At 41.3% G+C, this 18,981-nt stretch overlaps 1 protein-coding gene across 2 annotated transcripts in view; it reads left to right on the forward strand.

Annotated features, from left to right (window-relative positions):
- Positions 1 to 18,195, forward strand: part of LOC133441486 (cullin-5-like) — a 22,311-nt gene extending 4,116 nt beyond the window's left edge. The window contains exons 4-20 of one of the 2 annotated variants that reach the window (XM_061718823.1): positions 461 to 637; positions 1,323 to 1,464; positions 1,618 to 1,763; positions 2,231 to 2,311; positions 2,496 to 2,589; positions 6,852 to 6,982; positions 7,164 to 7,271; positions 7,838 to 7,902; positions 8,992 to 9,060; positions 11,125 to 11,257; positions 11,418 to 11,549; positions 12,753 to 12,876; positions 14,184 to 14,359; positions 14,859 to 15,020; positions 15,392 to 15,510; positions 15,718 to 15,841; positions 16,462 to 18,195. In XM_061718823.1, coding sequence (XP_061574807.1) covers positions 461 to 637; positions 1,323 to 1,464; positions 1,618 to 1,763; positions 2,231 to 2,311; positions 2,496 to 2,589; positions 6,852 to 6,982; positions 7,164 to 7,271; positions 7,838 to 7,902; positions 8,992 to 9,060; positions 11,125 to 11,257; positions 11,418 to 11,549; positions 12,753 to 12,876; positions 14,184 to 14,359; positions 14,859 to 15,020; positions 15,392 to 15,510; positions 15,718 to 15,841; positions 16,462 to 16,656 — 2,178 coding nt within the window. In that variant the 3' untranslated portion in view covers positions 16,657 to 18,195. The remainder of the gene's footprint in view (positions 1 to 460; positions 638 to 1,322; positions 1,465 to 1,617; positions 1,764 to 2,230; positions 2,312 to 2,495; positions 2,590 to 6,851; positions 6,983 to 7,163; positions 7,272 to 7,837; positions 7,903 to 8,991; positions 9,061 to 11,124; positions 11,258 to 11,417; positions 11,550 to 12,752; positions 12,877 to 14,183; positions 14,360 to 14,858; positions 15,021 to 15,391; positions 15,511 to 15,717; positions 15,842 to 16,461) is intronic. The other variant, XM_061718824.1, reaches the window with a different exon arrangement.
- Positions 18,196 to 18,981: the final 786 nt, after the last annotated feature.

Raw genomic sequence — 18,981 nt, forward strand, 5'->3', positions numbered from 1 at the left:
GTCCAGAATAAAGTGACGTAATCAATTATATTGGATTATTTTAACATTGTAAGAGCACAGTGTCTTTACTATTTTCCTATTTGTTTCTTATATTATGAAGATGCCATGCTTTAGTATAATAATTTTTTGCCTATTATACTTTTTAAAGCACCACAATGAAAATAAGATTTTTCTGGTGTTGCGTTTAATCTCTGACAGTTTTATGAACAAAGCACCGTTGTTTGACCATTGTCCTCGACCCTTTAAGGCTCCTACTTTTAGCTCTTTAATTTCAAATGTTTATCCCCAGAACATTTATTATTTAACATTTACTATTTATACATCTTTTACTGCCTTTTACTCCCACATATACTTTATAATGCATCGGATGCACTTGAAAAGAAACGGGCCGTCGGGGTTTTTCATATCTATTTTTGCGTGCATCACCTCTAACCGTTGGTTGCCTCTGTTGCTCTGGCAGCGTGTGCTGAGCCATCAGGATGACACAGCTCTGCTAAAAGCCTACATTGTAGAGTGGAGGAAGTTCTTCACCCAGTGTGACATCCTTCCAAAACCGTTCTGTCAGCTGGAGATCACGCTGATGGGGAAACAGGGCAGCAACAAGAAGACAAACATGGAGGATAGCATCGTACGCAAGGTGAAGGGATGGAATGGGAAAACGTTGCATGTTGGGTGATCAAAGTGTGATTTTTAAAACCTGTTTAATAATGAACCCGAGAAGAAAAACGGAGGGATAAAGAAGGTCCTGATGTTTGTGTTGAAGAACAATGCATGTCTGTAAGATCAGATCAACGCATTCTAAGACTAAGATGGAAACTGCTACAGAAAATGGGAAAGGGCAGAAAAAGAAAAAACATTTTCCCTGGATTCAGCACACAACATTACTGACACGGTGGAAAAATCAAGAATATTGTAGTTTGTACCTCTGATCCCGGAGAAGAATGTAGGTCTTGTTCATCAGCACTCGAGTCAAAGATGTTTACGTATTGATGTTTATAAATGTTTTGGCTGCATGTTTTCTGGAATCTGCAAGATAATTTGGCATCATTTCATTTGCATGCAGCTGAACATGAAAGTTTGCAGGAAATGACAAAAACTAAACATGATTTTGTCCACTGAGATGATGGAGAACATTTAAGTTATTGGTATTGAAAAACCCTCCTACGGTTGGACATTATAAAGCATTACTTACGTGATGTTTGTTTTGGTCTTGGTGAAGGTTTATTTGAGAATTTTTCCATAGATAAATAGACCTTACTGGTAGGAAATGGTGAAAATATCATAATTTGCTGTTTTTAAATCATTTGTTTTATTTTGTGCAGTTGATGTTGGACACCTGGAACGAGTCGATCTTTTCCAACATCAAGAGTCGTCTGCAGGACAGTGCCATGAAGCTGGTGCACGCTGAGAGGCTCGGGGAGGCCTTCGACTCCCAGCTCGTCATCGGTGTACGCGAGTCGTACGGTAAGAAAGAAACACAACACATAAGAGCAATTCAGTATAGTTGGCGTCTGCAGAAAGAAAGTTGTACATTATTTAAAAACTTGACATAGAAAGCAGAATGAATTCTCTTATGATTGAGTTTGACCTCTTTTTGCTCTGTTTTTCTCCTGCCAGTCAACTTGTGTTCAAATCCAGACGACAAACTGCAAATCTACAGGGATAACTTTGAGAAAGCCTACCTAGACTCCACAGAGAGGTTTTACAGAACACAGGCACCGTCCTACCTGCAGCAAAATGGTGTCCAGAACTACATGAAATATGTATGTCACAGTTATGATATTATTGATATTACTACAGTTAAACCCTTAATGTAGAGTATGTAGTCACTGTGAAATGTTGAATGCCACTAATGAATGCTCTGACTCAGAAAGATTCTTATTGTCTTTTAAAATTCAGGATTAAAGACCCCTTCTGTCATAGTGGAAACTAGTTGTAGGAAACAGTATCTGTGTTATAGACTGAATGTTACTGAATAGTTAATGAAACATGTGAAAACTGGAATAAAATGCGCTTAAAGAGAGCGCAATATACAACTTAATTTTTGCTTTAAATGTAATTTAAAAACAAAGTTTATTTTTCCGTAAAAATACATTATTAAAAATGGTAAAACTTTGTGGAGGAAAACTGTATAAAGAACAACCATTTCACATGTGTAGTTTTAAAGTAGCCATTGGTTATGTTTGTATAATGATTCTTCTGTGCTTTATGTTAATGTGATTCCCCACAGGCAGATGCAAAGCTGAGAGAAGAGGAGAAAAGGGCACTTAGATATCTAGAGACACGTCGTGAATGTAACTCTGTTCAAGCAGTAAGTGTCAGTACAGTATCTGTACTGTGTCCAGTGCATTTTGAGCCTCTAAGCAGTTTTTTCCCCTCATAATTGCATTAGTCTGTATCATCAGAAGACGCAACCAGATGATTTAAAATGTATGTGATGCATGTTTCTCGTGTAAATCAGTGTGTATTAGTCTGCTTCGTGTGTGTCCTCACAGCTTATGGAATGTTGTGTGAACGCTCTGGTGACGTCATTCAAAGAGACGATCCTCGCCGAATGTCCAGGGATGATCAAACGCAATGAAACAGACAGTGAGTACCCGTGTGCTGTTGAAATGCCATTTTGATAAAGTAATCTTTGTTGCTTTTGCAGGACTCATGTTAATAAATGTTGGTGTTCAGGGCTTTAGTTCAGTTCAGTGCAATTCAATTTTATTTACACCGTGTCCACACTGCATGCGACGCGAGCGAGCGTCAGCGTCAAAAACGGTTCCATTGCTTTATTTTTTATTTTTTGTCTACACTGGTTGCGAGCGACGCGATGCGGCGCGACGCGGCGCGCCGTTTTGAGCTGGACTTTTGTCGCACGCCCTGCTTCTATTTTCTTCCCGTCGCTCGCGCTGAAAGCCGGTTGAAAGTTGAAAAAAAGTTGAAAAAAAAAGTTGAAAGCGCTGTAGGAAACAGTGATTTCAATACAAGAACCTCAATAAAGTGGCAGCTGGCTGGAGGGAGATCGCCAAGGAGCTGGAAGGTTCTGATAAAATAATAAGATATAATAAGAATCTTATCTTAATCTTATTAGGGCTTAATTTGTGCCGGATCCAACAAGATCTGGTACCTATTTGGTCATTTCTCGTGTCCTCTGCTTTTTTCCCACATCCCAGTAATGATCTGACATGTTTGCTGCATTTAACACCACGAACACGCCGGTCACTCCAGCTGTTCGCTGTGTGATTGCGTCACCACACTCCGTTATTTTGTTCGTTTTTTTCCCCACTTTGGTCGGACGGTAGACCTGCTTCTATTTTCTTCCTGTCGCTCGCGTTGAAAGCCGGTTGAAAGCGCTGCAGGAAACAGTCATGATGAGGAACGGCTGATCCAGTTAGTTGAAATGAGAAGTTATCTCTATGATTCCTCCTCATTTCACTACAAAAACCTCAATAAAGTGGCAGCTGGCTGGAGGGAGATGGACAGGGAGCTGCAAAGGGAGCGCACGGGCGGTTGGTGGGGCGAATAAAAGGTGAGTCTCGGGCGGGTGAATAAAGGGAGATTTATGGTTCCGCGTAAAATCGACGGCGTAGCCTACGGCGCGGGGGTACGCGGCGACGCGCACCGTTCGGTGAGTGCGCCGCGTACCCTACGCCATAAGGTCTGCGTTAGTGTAACGCGGAACCATAAATCAGCATTTTAAAAGGCGAGTCTCCGCTGTCAATCAAAACAACGTGGTAGAACGTGGGGCCGATAACGCATTCAGTGTGGACAGAGCGCGTCCGATGCCACGCAGTGCGGCGCGACAGTCGGACGCTCGCATGCAGTTAGGACAGGCTGTTATATAGCCTTTATTACAATAGAAGTTGTCTCTAGGTGCTTTCCAGAGACCCAGAATGTTAAATTAACAGTGGCAAGAAAAACTCCTTTAAGAGGGACGAAAACTTGAGCAGGACCTGGATCATAAGGGGGGACCCTCCTGCCGACGGCCAGCCGGTTAGTTGGAAAAGGAGATGTGGAAAGAGAGGATGAAGGTCAGAGAGAGGAGAGGCACAGATACATTGCTAAAGGTACAAAAGACAAGATATATTAAGTCATTATCTGTTAGCTGGAGAACTAAGAGTTGTATGTACATATGACTGATCCATGGTTAGTTGATGAACTACAGAGACTACTGTATAAACAGGTGTGGACAGCAGACACTGAGGTGGTCAGGGGGGGCTGTAGGTTAGCAGCTCTGGAAGCTCTGGCCTGCAAACATGTACAGAAGAGAAAAGGAGGGGACAGACCTTCACGACAAACTACAAGAACAATGGAGAGCAATGACGGTTATGAGATAACCGTCACGGTTATGAGATACTAATAACTGAGGGCTGATCAGAAGAAAGGAAAGAGAGGAAGAGGAGAGAAGGAGGACTGAGGGGCACCGCTTAGTGGATCATGTTGTGGCCCTTTTGCACTAGTACATACTCAGCCCGACTCGGCTCATCATGCCTTTACCCGCCTCTACCCGTTTTGTCCCCGTTTGTTTTTCCACCCCCAGGGGAGAAGTGGGCAGGTTGGGGTGAAGCTGCTGTGACGTACTCGATTGCACAACCGCTTTGTTCGTGTCGGCGGTGATCAGAAATCAGCTGGAGCCGCGAGCGGCTGAGAGTAAAACAGCCCGTCTACATCCCTTTTTTAATTCTCTCGTCAGTCACCAGGTTTATGAACATCTGCACCTCAGAGTTGGATCACCAAACAGACGTTTTGCGCTTTATAATAAAATCGCCGCAGGTCGCTCTCACGCTGACTCCTGCTTTCTGATTCAAATGTCTGACGGCCCCCCGACCAATCAGTGGCGTGGAGGGTGATGACGTCAGATATAGTCCAGGCTCAGCCCGGTTAGAACCTCGGCAGAATGGTTACAGAAAAAGTATCTGCTTGTAGCGGCTCTACCCGTCTCAGCCCCTAGTGCAAAAGCGCAAGACGGGGCTGTGGCGGATAGAACCGAGCTGAGGTGGTACTAGTGCAAAAGGGCCATTGGAGTCCCCCTGCAGCACAGCTCTATAGCAGCAGATCTACGATGACGCTACGTTCAAGACCAGCTCCTCCAGTCTGGTCCTGCAGCTGCAGCTACGACTACTGACCCTAACACACTAGAGTTTACACTAACTAAAGGCTTTACTGAACACTAACGTTTTAAGTTTTGTTTAAAGGTGGAGGTGGTGTCAGCCTCCTGAATCCAAACTGGAAGTTGGTTCCATAGTAACGGTGCCTGATGGCAGTCTTTAGCCCCTAGTATACTGGTGGATACCCTGTGTTTAACACTCGTATCTAGTGTGTCGCCTGACTGCAACGGGGTTGCGTGTCGAGCTGGCCCCGCAACTAACTCGCCTCTACGTGTATTCTTAATCGCAGGTCAGGACTAATGTAAACAGAACTGACGTGGGGTGGCGGGTTGTTGGTTGGATTCGTTGGTGACAAGACGAGGATGTCCGTGAGCTCCTCACCCTTAGAGCCATAGTCAAATAATCAAATCATAATCAAATCAGCATTTTACAAAACCGTAATCTGCAACCCGCTACTAAAATGACAGATTTCGCTTTGTAAGAAAGGAAACTGAAGAGCATCGAAAGAAGTTATTTGCATTCAGTAAACACAACAGCAGGAGTGACTGCTGGTCATATATGTGCAACACAGTTTGGGGCGAAGTCGCTACGCTACATCCCATCGTTATTCCGCATGGATCCACCACATGCTCCATATCCTGCCTCGGCCAGGTCCTCTGATGCTGGTGAAGCCAGTGGCGCGGACCAAACAGACAGTGGGCCGCCATGTGACCTAGTTCCACCCTGTAACGTCTCCCAAGTCGTGTTCCCTTCCCTCAATTCAGCTTCGGGTACCAGGGAGGCAATAACACGCTTTTACATCATCCAACGCGTGTTAGGGAGCTTTCACACCTGTCCCGTTTGGAGCAGTTGTTCCGGAACAGGGAACGTTTCCCCCTAAAGATCGGAACGTTTGGTATATGTGAACACAGCAATCGCGCTCTGAAACGGCACAAAACAAGCCCGATTCCATTCGAGACCTGAAACGGTTCATTTTTTAAATTTGTAGTGAGAACATAATCGACACAGCAACCGATACAACTCCATTCATTGTGTATGTGTGACCGTGGCACAAGGAGAAGAGTCGGCGCAGCCTCCACCACCTTCTCTCCTACTGGACGTGCTGAGATGTCGTCCCAGCGCGGCACGGTGAAATTAAAAAAATTTCAATTCGGGCAGGGTTTGCGCAGCGCAAACCCTGCCCGAATTGAACATTTAGGTAAAGCCTGAATTATCGTTCCGCATTAAATCGACGCAGAGCCTAAGCCGTACCCTACGCCGTAGGCTCTGCGTTGGTGTAACGCGAAAACCATAAATCAGCCTAAAGCCACGGCTGCGGTCTGCGCTGCACTGAAAGGGGCTTGTTGTTTATCCCGGGGTGCGGAAGAGGAAACTCAGAGAGCAGCTGGTTCGAGCATGGCATTTGTTTTCAGCTTTGAAACGGTACAGACGTTTGCCTTGTGAACATAAACCCCACGAACGAGAAACGAAACAACTATCCATTTAGCCCCTGAATCGGAACAAAACAAACGGGCCACGGGTGTGAAAGCACCCTTAGACACGCGTTCTTCATCCAGGGATAATCGTAGGGTCCAATCTAAAAACACCTTTCGTGAGCCAGCTAGTATCAAAAACTACGACCAGCTTCTCTGAGTGTTGGTTTCTTGCTGGGAAGCGGTGGGGGAACTATGACTAGGTTTTACTGCAGCCTGCACACACCTGTAGCTGCGTGCTTGAGAGCTTCATGCATCTTGTTGTCATCTCGTCCCTGAACAGGGCTGCAGCTGATGTTCTCATTGATGGACAAGGTCCCCAATGGGATTGACCCCATGCTGAAGGACTTGGAAGAGCACATAATCAATGCTGGACTGGCAGACATGGTGGCTGCTGCGGAGACTATCACTACTGTACGTGTATTACCACAGACTTCAGCTCGTAAGCTTGTCAATGTCCTGCCTTTTAATAGAGAACGTTAACAAAATATTGGTACGAGAAGACTGTTGGAGCACAACTAACAGACGGCAGCTCTCGAAGTGTAGGAGGGGTCAGAAGTCGCTAATGTTTGTGTGTGTTTGTGTATTCATCCAGGATTCTGAGAAGTACGTGGAGCAGTTGTTGACTTTGTTTAACCGCTTCAGTAAGCTGGTTAAGGAGGCTTTCCAGGATGACCCTCGCTTCCTCACAGCGCGAGACAAGGTCTGCTTTATCTGACTTTCAGACCACAGGACAAAACCGCCAATCACAATTAACAGTTTTCACAAAGTTTGATGTGATTTAATATACAAGTGGTATATTTTGTTCCTCTGGTCTGCAGTATTTGGGTTCATCGCAGCTGTTCTGTCCTGTGTTTTTTTTGTTTTTATGACATGTGAAATCAGTCATATATCTGTTTACTTTAATAAACACAAAGTACGATACTAGACACTTCCTTGTGGCTTCTAGGGGAATTCATTGTTGAAAGGACATTTGATTCAGGGCTACTTTTGGTTTATTTAAATATAATAAGACAAACTAAAACGCAGGAGTGATGAGAAAAATCCTTTTATTAGTAAAGTGAGAAAAAGTAAGTGAACCAAAAGACGTGTATCTATTTATGTCATGTCCGCTGAATATTATTAGAACTTTTCAGCTGTTAATTTACCCAAAAAGTTTTTAAATGCTTTATTTTGGAGAATTCTCTTTTGATTTATCGATCAAAAAGCATCAGCCGTTGCCCCGACACTATACTGTTTTATTAATGGTTCTGCTTTTGTTCCTTCCAGGCTTACAAGGCTGTCGTCAATGATGCCACAATCTTCAAACTGGAGCTACCTTTGAAACAGAAAGGGTGAGGGAAAAGACCGGGTTTTGGTCTCTTTCGTATGGAATAACCCAGTATTGATTTAAACAAGTCTTGTATTGTTTTCGTTTACATTAATATATGTTAATATATGAGCACAACCTTGATTTTATGTTTTTAACTGAAACTTTGTTAAAGCAGCACAATGTAACTTTTCCACCTTAATATAATATTTACAGAGTCATTGTGATGGTACATCAACTTACAACAGGTTTAATGAACCTCTGTCATGGTCTGAGGGGTCTGTATCGCCTACACTGGCACTATGTAACTTGGAGGTGGATGGTAGGAACCCTTCCACACTACTGGTAAAGCACTACCGCTTTTGTCCAAAGGAGCCGCCAAACTCAACAAAAGCTGAAAGTTACATTGTGCTGCTTTAAGTCAGGATAATACTGCAGCAGTTCTTATTGAGTCAACACCCCAGAATTTTTGTTTCTTTAGTGAAGCAAGAATACATAGGAGAGGAGGTGGAGTTTCCACTCTGTTCAAGGACAGCTTCCAATGCAAGAAAATGTCTTATGGTCAATTTGATTCCTTTGAATATGTTGCCATTCAGTTAAAATCCCCCTGTCGAGCAATCTTAGTGACCATCTACAGACCCCCCAAATGTGATGCAAGGTTTTTTGATGAGTTTGCCAAACTACTGTCAATTATGTGCATGGATTTTGTGTTGTTTTAGTGGGTGATTTTAACATTCATGTTGATAATCCCAAAGATGGATGTGCTAAGGAACTTATCATTTTGGGCTTTCCCAGCATGTCAAAGATTCAACGCATAACCGAGGACATGTTCTAGATTTAATTATTTCCAAGGGTCTTAATATCTCAGAGATTGTGGTGAAAGATGTTGCTCTGTCTGATCACTACTGTGTTTTGTTTAAAATGACCACCGTTGCCAATCCTATGAAAGGTGAAGCAGAGGTAATCAGAAAGCGTTATATAAATGATAACACCTGTGCATTATTCACCCAGGGTTTTACACCATCACCAACCCTTCCCTCAGCTCTAGTTGATGACCTCGTTAATTTTCAGTTCCAATGTTATGACTGTTATTGATTCTATCGCCCCAATTAAGAGCAAAGTTCTGTCCGGGAGGAAAAAGTCACCCTGGAGAAACGCCACACGGGTTAAAGCACAGAGAAGGGTATGTAGACAAGCAGAACGCAGGTGGCGGAAAAACCAACTTCAGGTATATTACAACATTTATAAAGAGAGTCTTCGCAACTATAACCAGAAACTGAAGAATGCAAGGCAATCGTATTTTTCCGAGATTATCGATAGAAACAGTAATAATGCTCGCACACTGTTTTCTGTGGTAGAAAGACTGACAAACCCCACAGCCTCAATCCCCCCTGAACTGCTGTCTGAAAAGGCCTGTAATGACTTTGCTGACTTTTTCACAAACAAAATATTACAGATAAGACAAGCAATGTGCAGCTCCACCTCAGGAATGATAACACTCTGGCCTTCCTATCCTTTAGTAAAGCTGGGACAGTTCCGCCCCTTAGATTATACAACCCTAACAGAAACGGTTTCAAAATTAAAGCCCACAACATGCTGTCTTGATATTCTGCCTTCAAACTTTTTTAAAACAGTTTTTAACTGCATACCTCCGGATGTATTGCAGATAATAAATACTTCTCTTCAAACAGGCCAGTTTCTCCAGGCCTTGAAAACTGCAGTAATAAAACCTTTTCTAAAGAAATCAAATCTGGATGCGACAACACTTAGTAACTATAGGCCAGTATCAAATCTGCCATTTTTGGGGAAAATCATTGAAAAGGTCGTTTTCCAACAAATCCATGCTTTTATGATGCAAAACAACCTCTTTAATGTATTTCAGTCTGGATTTCGGCCACACCACAGCCATGAGACTGTACTCATCAACGTCTTAAATGATATTAATCTGAATAATGATGCAGGCAAATCCTCTGTTCTGGTATTATTGGATCTGAGTGCTGCATTCGACACAGTTGATCATAACATTCTTCTCAGCAGACTGGAAAAGTGGGTGGGACTTACCGGCACTGTGCTTCAATGGTTCAAATCTTACTTGCACGATAGGGCCTTTTTTGAGTCAATTGGAAACCATGAGTCTGAGAGAACCAAGATCACATGTGGGGTTCCTCAAGGGTCCATTCTCGGACCGCTTCTATTCAACATCTATATGCTACCCCTAGCTCAGATTATGGAACATCATAGCATTTCCTACCATACTTATGCCGATGACACACAGCTCTATATTTCAGTGTCACCACATGACTACAGTCCCCTACTCTCATTGAGTAACTGTATTCACCAAATCAATGAGTGGATGTGCCAGGATTTTCTCCAGCTAAATGCAGAAAAGACAGAGGTGATCATTTTTGGCCCTAAAAATGAAAGGGAAAAGATCAGCGCTCACCTTGGCTCCATGTCATTGACAGCTACAAATCAAGCCAGAAATCTTGGTGTAAAATCTTGGACTCAGACATGAACTTCAACAGCCATCTAAAGTTTATCACTAAATCTGCCTATTACCACCTAAAAAACATTGCTAGAATTAAGGCGATTCTGTCTAAACAAGACATGGAAAAACTTATTCATGCATTCATTTTCAGTAGGTTGGATTATTGCAACGGCATCTTTACAGGCCTTAACAAGAAATCAATCAGGCAGCTACAGCTGATCCAGAACGCTGCCGCCAGAGTCCTTACAAACACCAGGAAACTGGACCATATTACACCGGTCATGAAATCACTACACTGGCTTCCAGTGAGTCAAAGGATAGAGTTTAAAATCTTACTGCTGGTCTACAAAGACCTGAATGGTCTTGGACCAAAATACATGGTTCAAGAACCAGAACCAAGCAAGATGAGGCAGCGTTCAGTTATTCTGCTCCTCACCGGTGGAACAAACTTCCTGTAGACCTGAGGTCTGCTCCAACTGTCAGCTCCTTTAAATCAGGGTTAAAAACATTACTGTTTACTCAAGCTTACTCTTAAATTAAATACTAACCTGCTGTACTCTACTGCCCTATTTTTAACAGCTTGTGCTTTTTATGATTTTACTTCTTTTCTTATTTTATTTATTATTTTACCTCCTTTTCTCATAATTTTATTTTCTGTACAATTATGTCTTGCTGCTTTTAATGTTGATGTAAAGCACCTTGAATCACCTTGTGTGCTACATAAATAAACTTGCCTTGTGTATTTCTCCGATCAATCAGTGTGGGCATGAAGACCCAGCCAGAGTCGAAGTGTCCTGAGCTGCTGGCAAACTACTGTGACATGCTGCTGAGGAAAACTCCCCTCAGCAAGAAACTCACCTCAGAAGAAATTGAGCTCAAGCTGAAAGAAGTGGTGAGTCTTTGCTCCGGTAGCTTTACTTTCACATGACATTGTTCGGCTCGGGGCTAATTTAACTTTGTTGTTGTGTTTCAGACCATTTCATTCTCTTCTGAGTTATTTTTGTTTGACAGCTCTCCCACTGGTTTCTTTTCCCCCTTTTCTACCCTGTCAGTTACTGGTATTGAAGTACGTCCAGAACAAAGACGTGTTCATGCGTTACCACAAAGCTCACCTGACCAGACGCCTGATCCTGGACATTTCAGCAGACAGCGAGATTGAAGAGAACATGGTGGAGTGGCTTAGAGTGAGTTATACTTCCTTCATTTCTGATACTGAGGGCTCAGAAACAAAATTAACATTAATTTTATTCACTTTAACACATCTCACCTACTCTTGTAGGAATTTACGGCACAGCAGAGTTCACTTATGTATAAAAGTAAGGCGTTTTAATGTAATATTCAACACCCTCGTTGCTTCACCACCAGAGTATCTACAGATAATAAATCATAGCAGACCAAACCTTTCCCCCATTATTTTTAGCCATTTTAGTGACTCAGCCAAACAAAGTAGAAGAAAGTTTGCAGAAAGTTGTGCCCATCAGCATTCATGGCTGTACTCAGTCGGCTCCAGAATAAATCCTACAAGTAATTTTACCGTCCATAAAATACGAATTTCAACAACTCACTGGGCATCAGTTTCAATCTACGGTTCAAACTTAGACTTGGCCCATGAATGACCCCCATGACGCAGACACTGGTTGTACTTCACTTTTTTCTCGGTCTGGTGCACAAAGAACAATAACAAAGATGAAGTGATCTTTTGCGAAAGCGAAGAGCTTCAATGTCGGCTGGTGACGAAGATAAACCTTTTCACTGCTCATACTTCATTCTTCTCATGTTTTATCGGATTATTTATGCTTTTAAAGCTCTTCAGAACCGTTCCAGTTAATGCCAACAAGTATGTTTCCTACTGCTTCTATGTGGAAGCTTCCACTAACAAGTCAGAATTAGAGTGCTCTATGTCTGCAAATTATTTCTTTTAGCAACAGTTAAGAAGACACACATTTAGATGACATGTGGGTGTTGGGAGGCTCTAAAACTGTTGCTGTCCAGCCCAATGTGTGTGTGTATTGTTTATTCAAATGGTCAAGGTTGGTCACAGATTTCTGCTGAAAAGATATAACAATAATATAACAATAGCCATAAATCTGGCAAAGAGTCTTGGTTTCATTGTTCTTAGGGGATTTAGTAGAAGACAACTGAATGTTTTTCTTGTTTTCTTTCCTCTAAAGTAAGTAAACTTCTTGTTAAAATGTTAAATAACCAACAAGGAACATTGCAACTCCAAAAACATGAAATATTGTTTAAAGCCAAATTTAATTTGTTTGATATATAAAATGTTGCTGTGTTGTTATTCCCCATCTTAAAATGAGCAGTATTTATTGTGTTTTTTCTGTGCATGTTGTGTGACTCTTTGTGTACACGTCTGTGTGCTTCTGTCGTTGTAGGAAGTAGGAATGCCTGCTGATTATGTTAACAAGCTGGCCAGGATGTTTCAGGACATCAAGGTCTCTGAGGACCTCAATCAGGTCTTCAAAGAGATGCACAAACACAACAAGCTGGCGCTGCCAGGTACCACGGCCACACTCGCGCACACAAGCCAAAGTGTCTCCAAAGCTCTTGGAAATGCAATAATTTTGTCTGAAATAAATAAATGAGTTGACACAAGTACTAATTTGAAGAACATTTGCACTTTAAAAATAAAGTGTATATCATGCATGGTAACATTGATATTCTGTCAGCATTAATTTATTTTTAAATTAGCTTCTCTGGGGTTTTTCAGCCTTGATTGGTTTGGGTCATTGGTCAGACATTACCGTAGATGTCTTGTGTACTACAGCTGTTTATCAAGACCTTTCCAGGCTTTTAGTTTTACACTCATGTACATCTTTATCTGCATTTCAAACTTTCCTAACTCACTGTTGGTGTTATAAAATAAATTTTAACTCACATATTTTCCAAATAAACACAAGTTCTCCCATCATCCAAACCCAGATGGGAAGAAATTAAAAGATGCCTAGATCACAATGTGTCCCTTTCAAAATTTCAAAATAAAAGCACAGTTCAAAATTATGTTCTTAAATGAATAATTGAATGACATTTGTTTTTCATACATTAGCTAACCTCTTAAGTGCCTTTCAACTGTGTGGCATATTTTGAATTTAAAATAGAAATCTGTGTCTTATGTCCTATTTGCACTGGACTAAAATTACCTTTGGACCTTCAGTAATTCTGAAATTACACCCCGACGTCTGTATTTAGTTCAGTCCATTTCTGCTGGATAAGCAAAGTCTGTGTTTTACTGTGATTTATAGACATTGATCCAAGAATTGACGTTGAGGCGTTGCATTTTATTAAACATTCAATTTCATTTATAGAGTTCAAAGCATCTGATCAGACACTCAAGAATTACATTTCATTCATTTCTTTGTTTTATTAGCTAATAATATCGGATCATTACACTATAGGGGGTGGATATAGGCTGATATCGTAACATAAGATCTCACTATGATTCCCCTAAAGAATTCCCCAAATCACGCCGGGAAAAAAGGCAACGAGAGGATTATTTTTTATGGATTTCATCCTGCACATCATTGAATTAGTGCCATGCCTTCAGACATGGCGCATTCGGACGGGATTAAATTTATCTCATGACCTCAGTGTTTGCTGAAACAGGGTAGGTAATTTTACGGTGGAAATTTTATATAACAAATCACAGACATGGTGCAATCGGATGGGATTAAAATCAAAGATGTCCTCTGAGATTATTACAAACTACCGCAGGCCCCCAGGTGATTTTAATCCTGTGCCAATGGGACATTAACAAGAGAAAGTATTTACATGTCCTTTCATTAGTTCTTCGTTCTCTGTTCCTGCAGCGGACAGCGTGAACATCAAAATCCTCAACGCTGGGGCTTGGTCACGGAGTAGCGAGAAGGTTTTTGTGTCGCTCCCCACCGAGCTGGAGGACCTGATCCCAGAGGTGGAAGACTTTTACAAGAGGAACCACAGCGGTCGTAAATTGCACTGGCATCACCTCATGTCCAACGGCATTGTGAGTCGATAGTAAATGTAACTGCAGCCGCTGAGCCAACCCTCACCATTTTTATTTTTACTATCTAGTTGTTGTACATTTTGTTTTTATCGCACGAATAGTCACTTCTGTTTACTTGTACATGTTAGTTTCAAACTTAGTTTAACTGTCATAGATGTTTGTAGTTATTGACACGGCATCAGAGCGAGGATTGTTTACTTTAATGGACCTGTGGGTGTCTTGTGTCTAGAGCAGAACTAATTGTATATACTGACTCTCTTATCAGAATCATGTTTATTTGGCCAAGTCAGGTCAAACAAGACAGGGAATTTGACTCACTGTACAGTAAATAGACAAAGGCAGGGAAAGTTATTTAAGATGTGTAATCTGATTTATTCTGAGCATCAGTTGTCAGGCCACTAAAAGTGTATGATCTGTGTGGATGTCCTGCTATTTGGAGGACTCTCTTCTCTCCTCACCATCTCTATTTTCTTGGGTTTTTTCTTCCCTTTCTGCTCAGATTACTTTTAAAAACGAAGTGGGCCAGTATGACCTGGAGGTGACGACGTTCCAGTTGGCAGTGTTGTTTGCCTGGAACCAGCGGCCGAGGGAGAGAATCACCTTTGAGAACCTCAAACTGGCCACAGAGCTGCCGGATGCAGAGCTGCGCCGAACACTCTGGGTCAGAGCATGGACTGAAGTTGATTCATCATTAACATGGCTATTAATTGGCATATAACATATTCATTATCCATCATGGCTTGGCAAACATTCCCTGATTGTCGCCGCTGAGATTGTACAAAACTTTCTAGCCATCAAGTAATCAGCTGGAGTCTTATCAAAGTTACAGAGCTCATTAAGGAAGGTTCTAGCTTCAAACGATAAAAGTTGTGCGTAATAATTACCGTGCATGATGTCATAAAGCAGCAGCAGCAGCAGTAGTATCGTAGTTAAACCACTGTCATGTTACCTAACACCAACAATAGTCTCAACATACATGTTTAAATCCCAGCTTTTGATGAGCTTTTCTCTGCTGCTCTCTCCTGTCTTCAGTCTCTGGTCGCTTTCCCCAAGCTGAAGAGACAAGTGTTGTCTTATGACCCTCCCGTTAGCTCGCCCAAAGACTTCACCGACAGCACGCTCTTCTACGTCAACCAGGAGTTCTCGCTCATGTATGTTAATATTGCTTTTATAAGCTTAAAAACATTTGTTTATCATTGTTTGTGACACTTATTTCTCACAGTTTTTCATCCTGAAAACACGAGATCCATAAAATGTAGCTCTTAGCAAAGAGATTTGTGTTAAACATTATTTATTTACTAAGTATTGGAAATATGTGAACTCGTCATTTGTATCTTTGTCTGGACTTTTTTTTTCAGCAAAAACTCCAAAGTCCAGAAGCGAGGGAAGATAAATTTGATTGGTCGACTTCAGCTAACCACAGAGCGAATGAGAGAAGAGGAGAATGAAGGCATCGTTCAGCTCAGAATACTCAGAACTCAGGTACAAAAACAGAATTTCTGCATTTTGTTTACAAGCTTAGGAGTATCCTGCATGTGCTCAAGTTGCTTTTACTCTTTTCTGTACGACTACACTAGAATTAATGTGGTCAACAGCGTGTTAAAGCTTAGCTGAAGCCTCTTCCCTGCTGAAGTTGAAGGTCGTAGGAGGGATGTTTCTCTTTTTTCTTCTTTTTGTATGTAGACTGCTGCCTCAATTAGCACATTTTTATCCTGTATTTTCTTCTGTCGAGACTAATTATCTTGTTGCTGCAGCACACTAAAAATCTTTTTTTCCCACATTAACATCAGCACAGAATAATATGGCTAAATAAAAGCAAGCAATTTCTATAAAGGGAAACCATTCTATGTATTTAAATTGGATCAAAAATTAATTTTCACTTTGGTTGGAATGTGAACAATCCCATCATGCCACGACCTTAAATATGAAATAATTTTGTCTAAATCACACATCTGCCACATAACAAAATCGGGCAAAGGTTTGACGGATTACATAGAACTCTTCTGCTGTTATTAAGATGATCTACTCAGAAATGCATATATGTATTTTTTTTATACAGTACATTTTTGAGAGCTTTAAAGTTTGTATTTTTTTGTTTTTAGGAGGCCATCATCCAAATCATGAAGATGAGGAAGAGGATTAGCAATGCACAGCTGCAGACGGAGCTGGTAGAAATCCTGAAAAATATGTTTCTGCCTCAGAAGAAGATGATAAAAGAGCAGATCGAGTGGCTCATCGAACACAAGTATATAAAGAGGGATGAGGCAGACATCAACACCTTCATCTACATGGCCTAGGCAGTGAAAAAGTAGTACATTTTTGCTGTTTTTTACTGCTGGCCTGCAACTGGCGCTTTAAAATCCTGCAAGAAGAGACGGACAAGAGACGGAGAGAGTTGTATGAAGAGAGCTAGAAGGTTGATAATAAGCGGGGAGGTTGTTATAAGACAAGGTTGAGCCCATTGAACAAAAGCGTGGACATAATTTCTGTTTGTAAGATGCCGGTGTGTTATCTGAGTGTCCTTTCAAGATGTAGCGTTGAGTCACCAGGCTGTCTGTTTGTCTCTGCTGCCCTCTCGTGTCGGCGGAGAGGCACGGCAACATGCGCTGTTTGCCAGCAGCTCAGAAGGATAACGAAATAGTGAAATAATTAAATACTTCCTGCCTTACTTTTATCAGCACCTGACTGCAGAAGAGGAGGAGGTAAAGAGTGGAGCGAAAAAGAGGACAAAAGCAACAGATATTAATCCGTTCACGTGATGCCACAGCTGCAGTCTTTATGGCAGCCACCTTGCATTCTTCCTATTTTCCATCGATTCTGGTTCTTTTTTTTTTTAATGGACGGGGAATGCAAAGAGCCGCATGAAAGCTGCCAATGAGGAGGAGCAGGCACGGAGAAAGACTAGTTCAAACTACCAAGGAGTATTTTGCCAAATTCTGTGTGTGTGTATATGTGTGTGTGTTGGGTGCGTGTTTGGATGCATGGTGTGTATCTGGTCACATTGATGTGTGTATGTGTGTGCACTTTTAACAGCATGCTGCTTTATGATTTTTTTTATTTTATGTTTTTTTTCCTCACTGGAGAATCTGTCACAATTTTTTGTTTTGAAGTGGCCGAGAAATTAAAATCGGCCACAATTGAAATGCTGTTATTTTATGTTATGTTGATGCCCTGTGACTGCAGGAAAACTTTTATCAGCAGGTGAACAAGTATTGTCTTTAGTCTGTGTTGGATAGTTATCATAATGCAAACTATTTATTTTACATGTAAAAAACCCATGCTCTAAATATTGTGAGATTAAATGCCACCTTAATCCATCAAAGGGGGACACGGTGAAAATTGTTACGAGGTAAACTTTTTGGTGTCAGTACAACAGAATCTGCTCAGTCCAGACCAGACGTACTTGGACAGTTACACAGTATTACAATGAAATGCCATGCTTTGGGTCTTTAGACCAATCTACAAAGATGTTTGTATATGCTGGCCCCTTCAAACACACTGTGCCTAAAGTTTGGAGATTCAAATGTAATTGGAAAGAGTGCACAGAAGGGGAAACAAACTCATCTGTATCTGTCAAATTCTTTCCACTCGGCGCTGGTTTTAAGTTTCTGACTCAAACATCAACGAGCACATGTATCTTTCCTGTTGTCCCAGACATTTACTGGAGCCCCCACTTCAGTTCTGGCTTGTTGCTCTGCCTGTTTTCTTCTTCAGGTGGACTGCAGCTCGGTTGGTTTGGGTTTTATTTTAGACTAATTTATGTGAATGTGAGTGCAAGGCTGAATGGAGCGCCAGAAAGGGTTTCTGAAACATACAGATTAACTTCTGTGTCTGAAACACTTCTGCTGCTTGTTTTACATCCTGTTGATGTTATTTTACCAATTATGTCGGATTAAACTAAAAGAATACAGCGATAGGTTGTTTTTTTTATCATTATTATTTGGAATATAATTATCTTCATGTCACTTTTACACTACATTTTGATTTTAAAATGATCTCAACCTAAAGGGTCACTCTCTCATTCTTAAGGCATACAAGTCCATTTTTTTGTTAAAGTCTCGGCAACATACAGCTGCCCATACTTGATGAATTGTATTTTTTAGCCAAGTGTGTAATTAATTTTGAACCCAAAATCTTTGTTGGGCATCATCTGTTAAGCAGGCTGCTGTATGTGTTGAACACCATTCTTCCTGTCCGCAAGTAAAGCTGCTCAGATTTAAGCTGACTTCAGTGTTTAATTTATTATTTTACTTTAATTGTGCGGAAATAGCAACAAAAGAGAAGGTGTAAAACTGTCACAATGCTAATGATCTGGACTGTTTAGATACCAGTTTGAGGCAACACTTCTCAATTTTTCTTTGCACAGTGTAAAACCAAGAGCACGCAGCTGCAGACATGTATTTTTGTTTGAGTGAATTGAGTACTGCTGTTACAGTCATGCTTAGATGGCCATTATGTTACATATGTTGACCTCATAATGTCTCTTTTTGTTTGAAACCACAAATCCAACATAGAGTTTACATAAGAGTCCCTTTTTCCTTCAACACATTCATTTTGAGAATGTGTTAAAGAAAACCAGTCTTGTGATTCTTTGGTCACATCTCGGCTGTTATTACAGCATT

The sequence above is a fragment of the Cololabis saira genome, chromosome 4 (assembly GCF_033807715.1).
Source record: "Cololabis saira isolate AMF1-May2022 chromosome 4, fColSai1.1, whole genome shotgun sequence".
Lineage (NCBI taxonomy): Eukaryota > Metazoa > Chordata > Actinopteri > Beloniformes > Belonidae > Cololabis > Cololabis saira.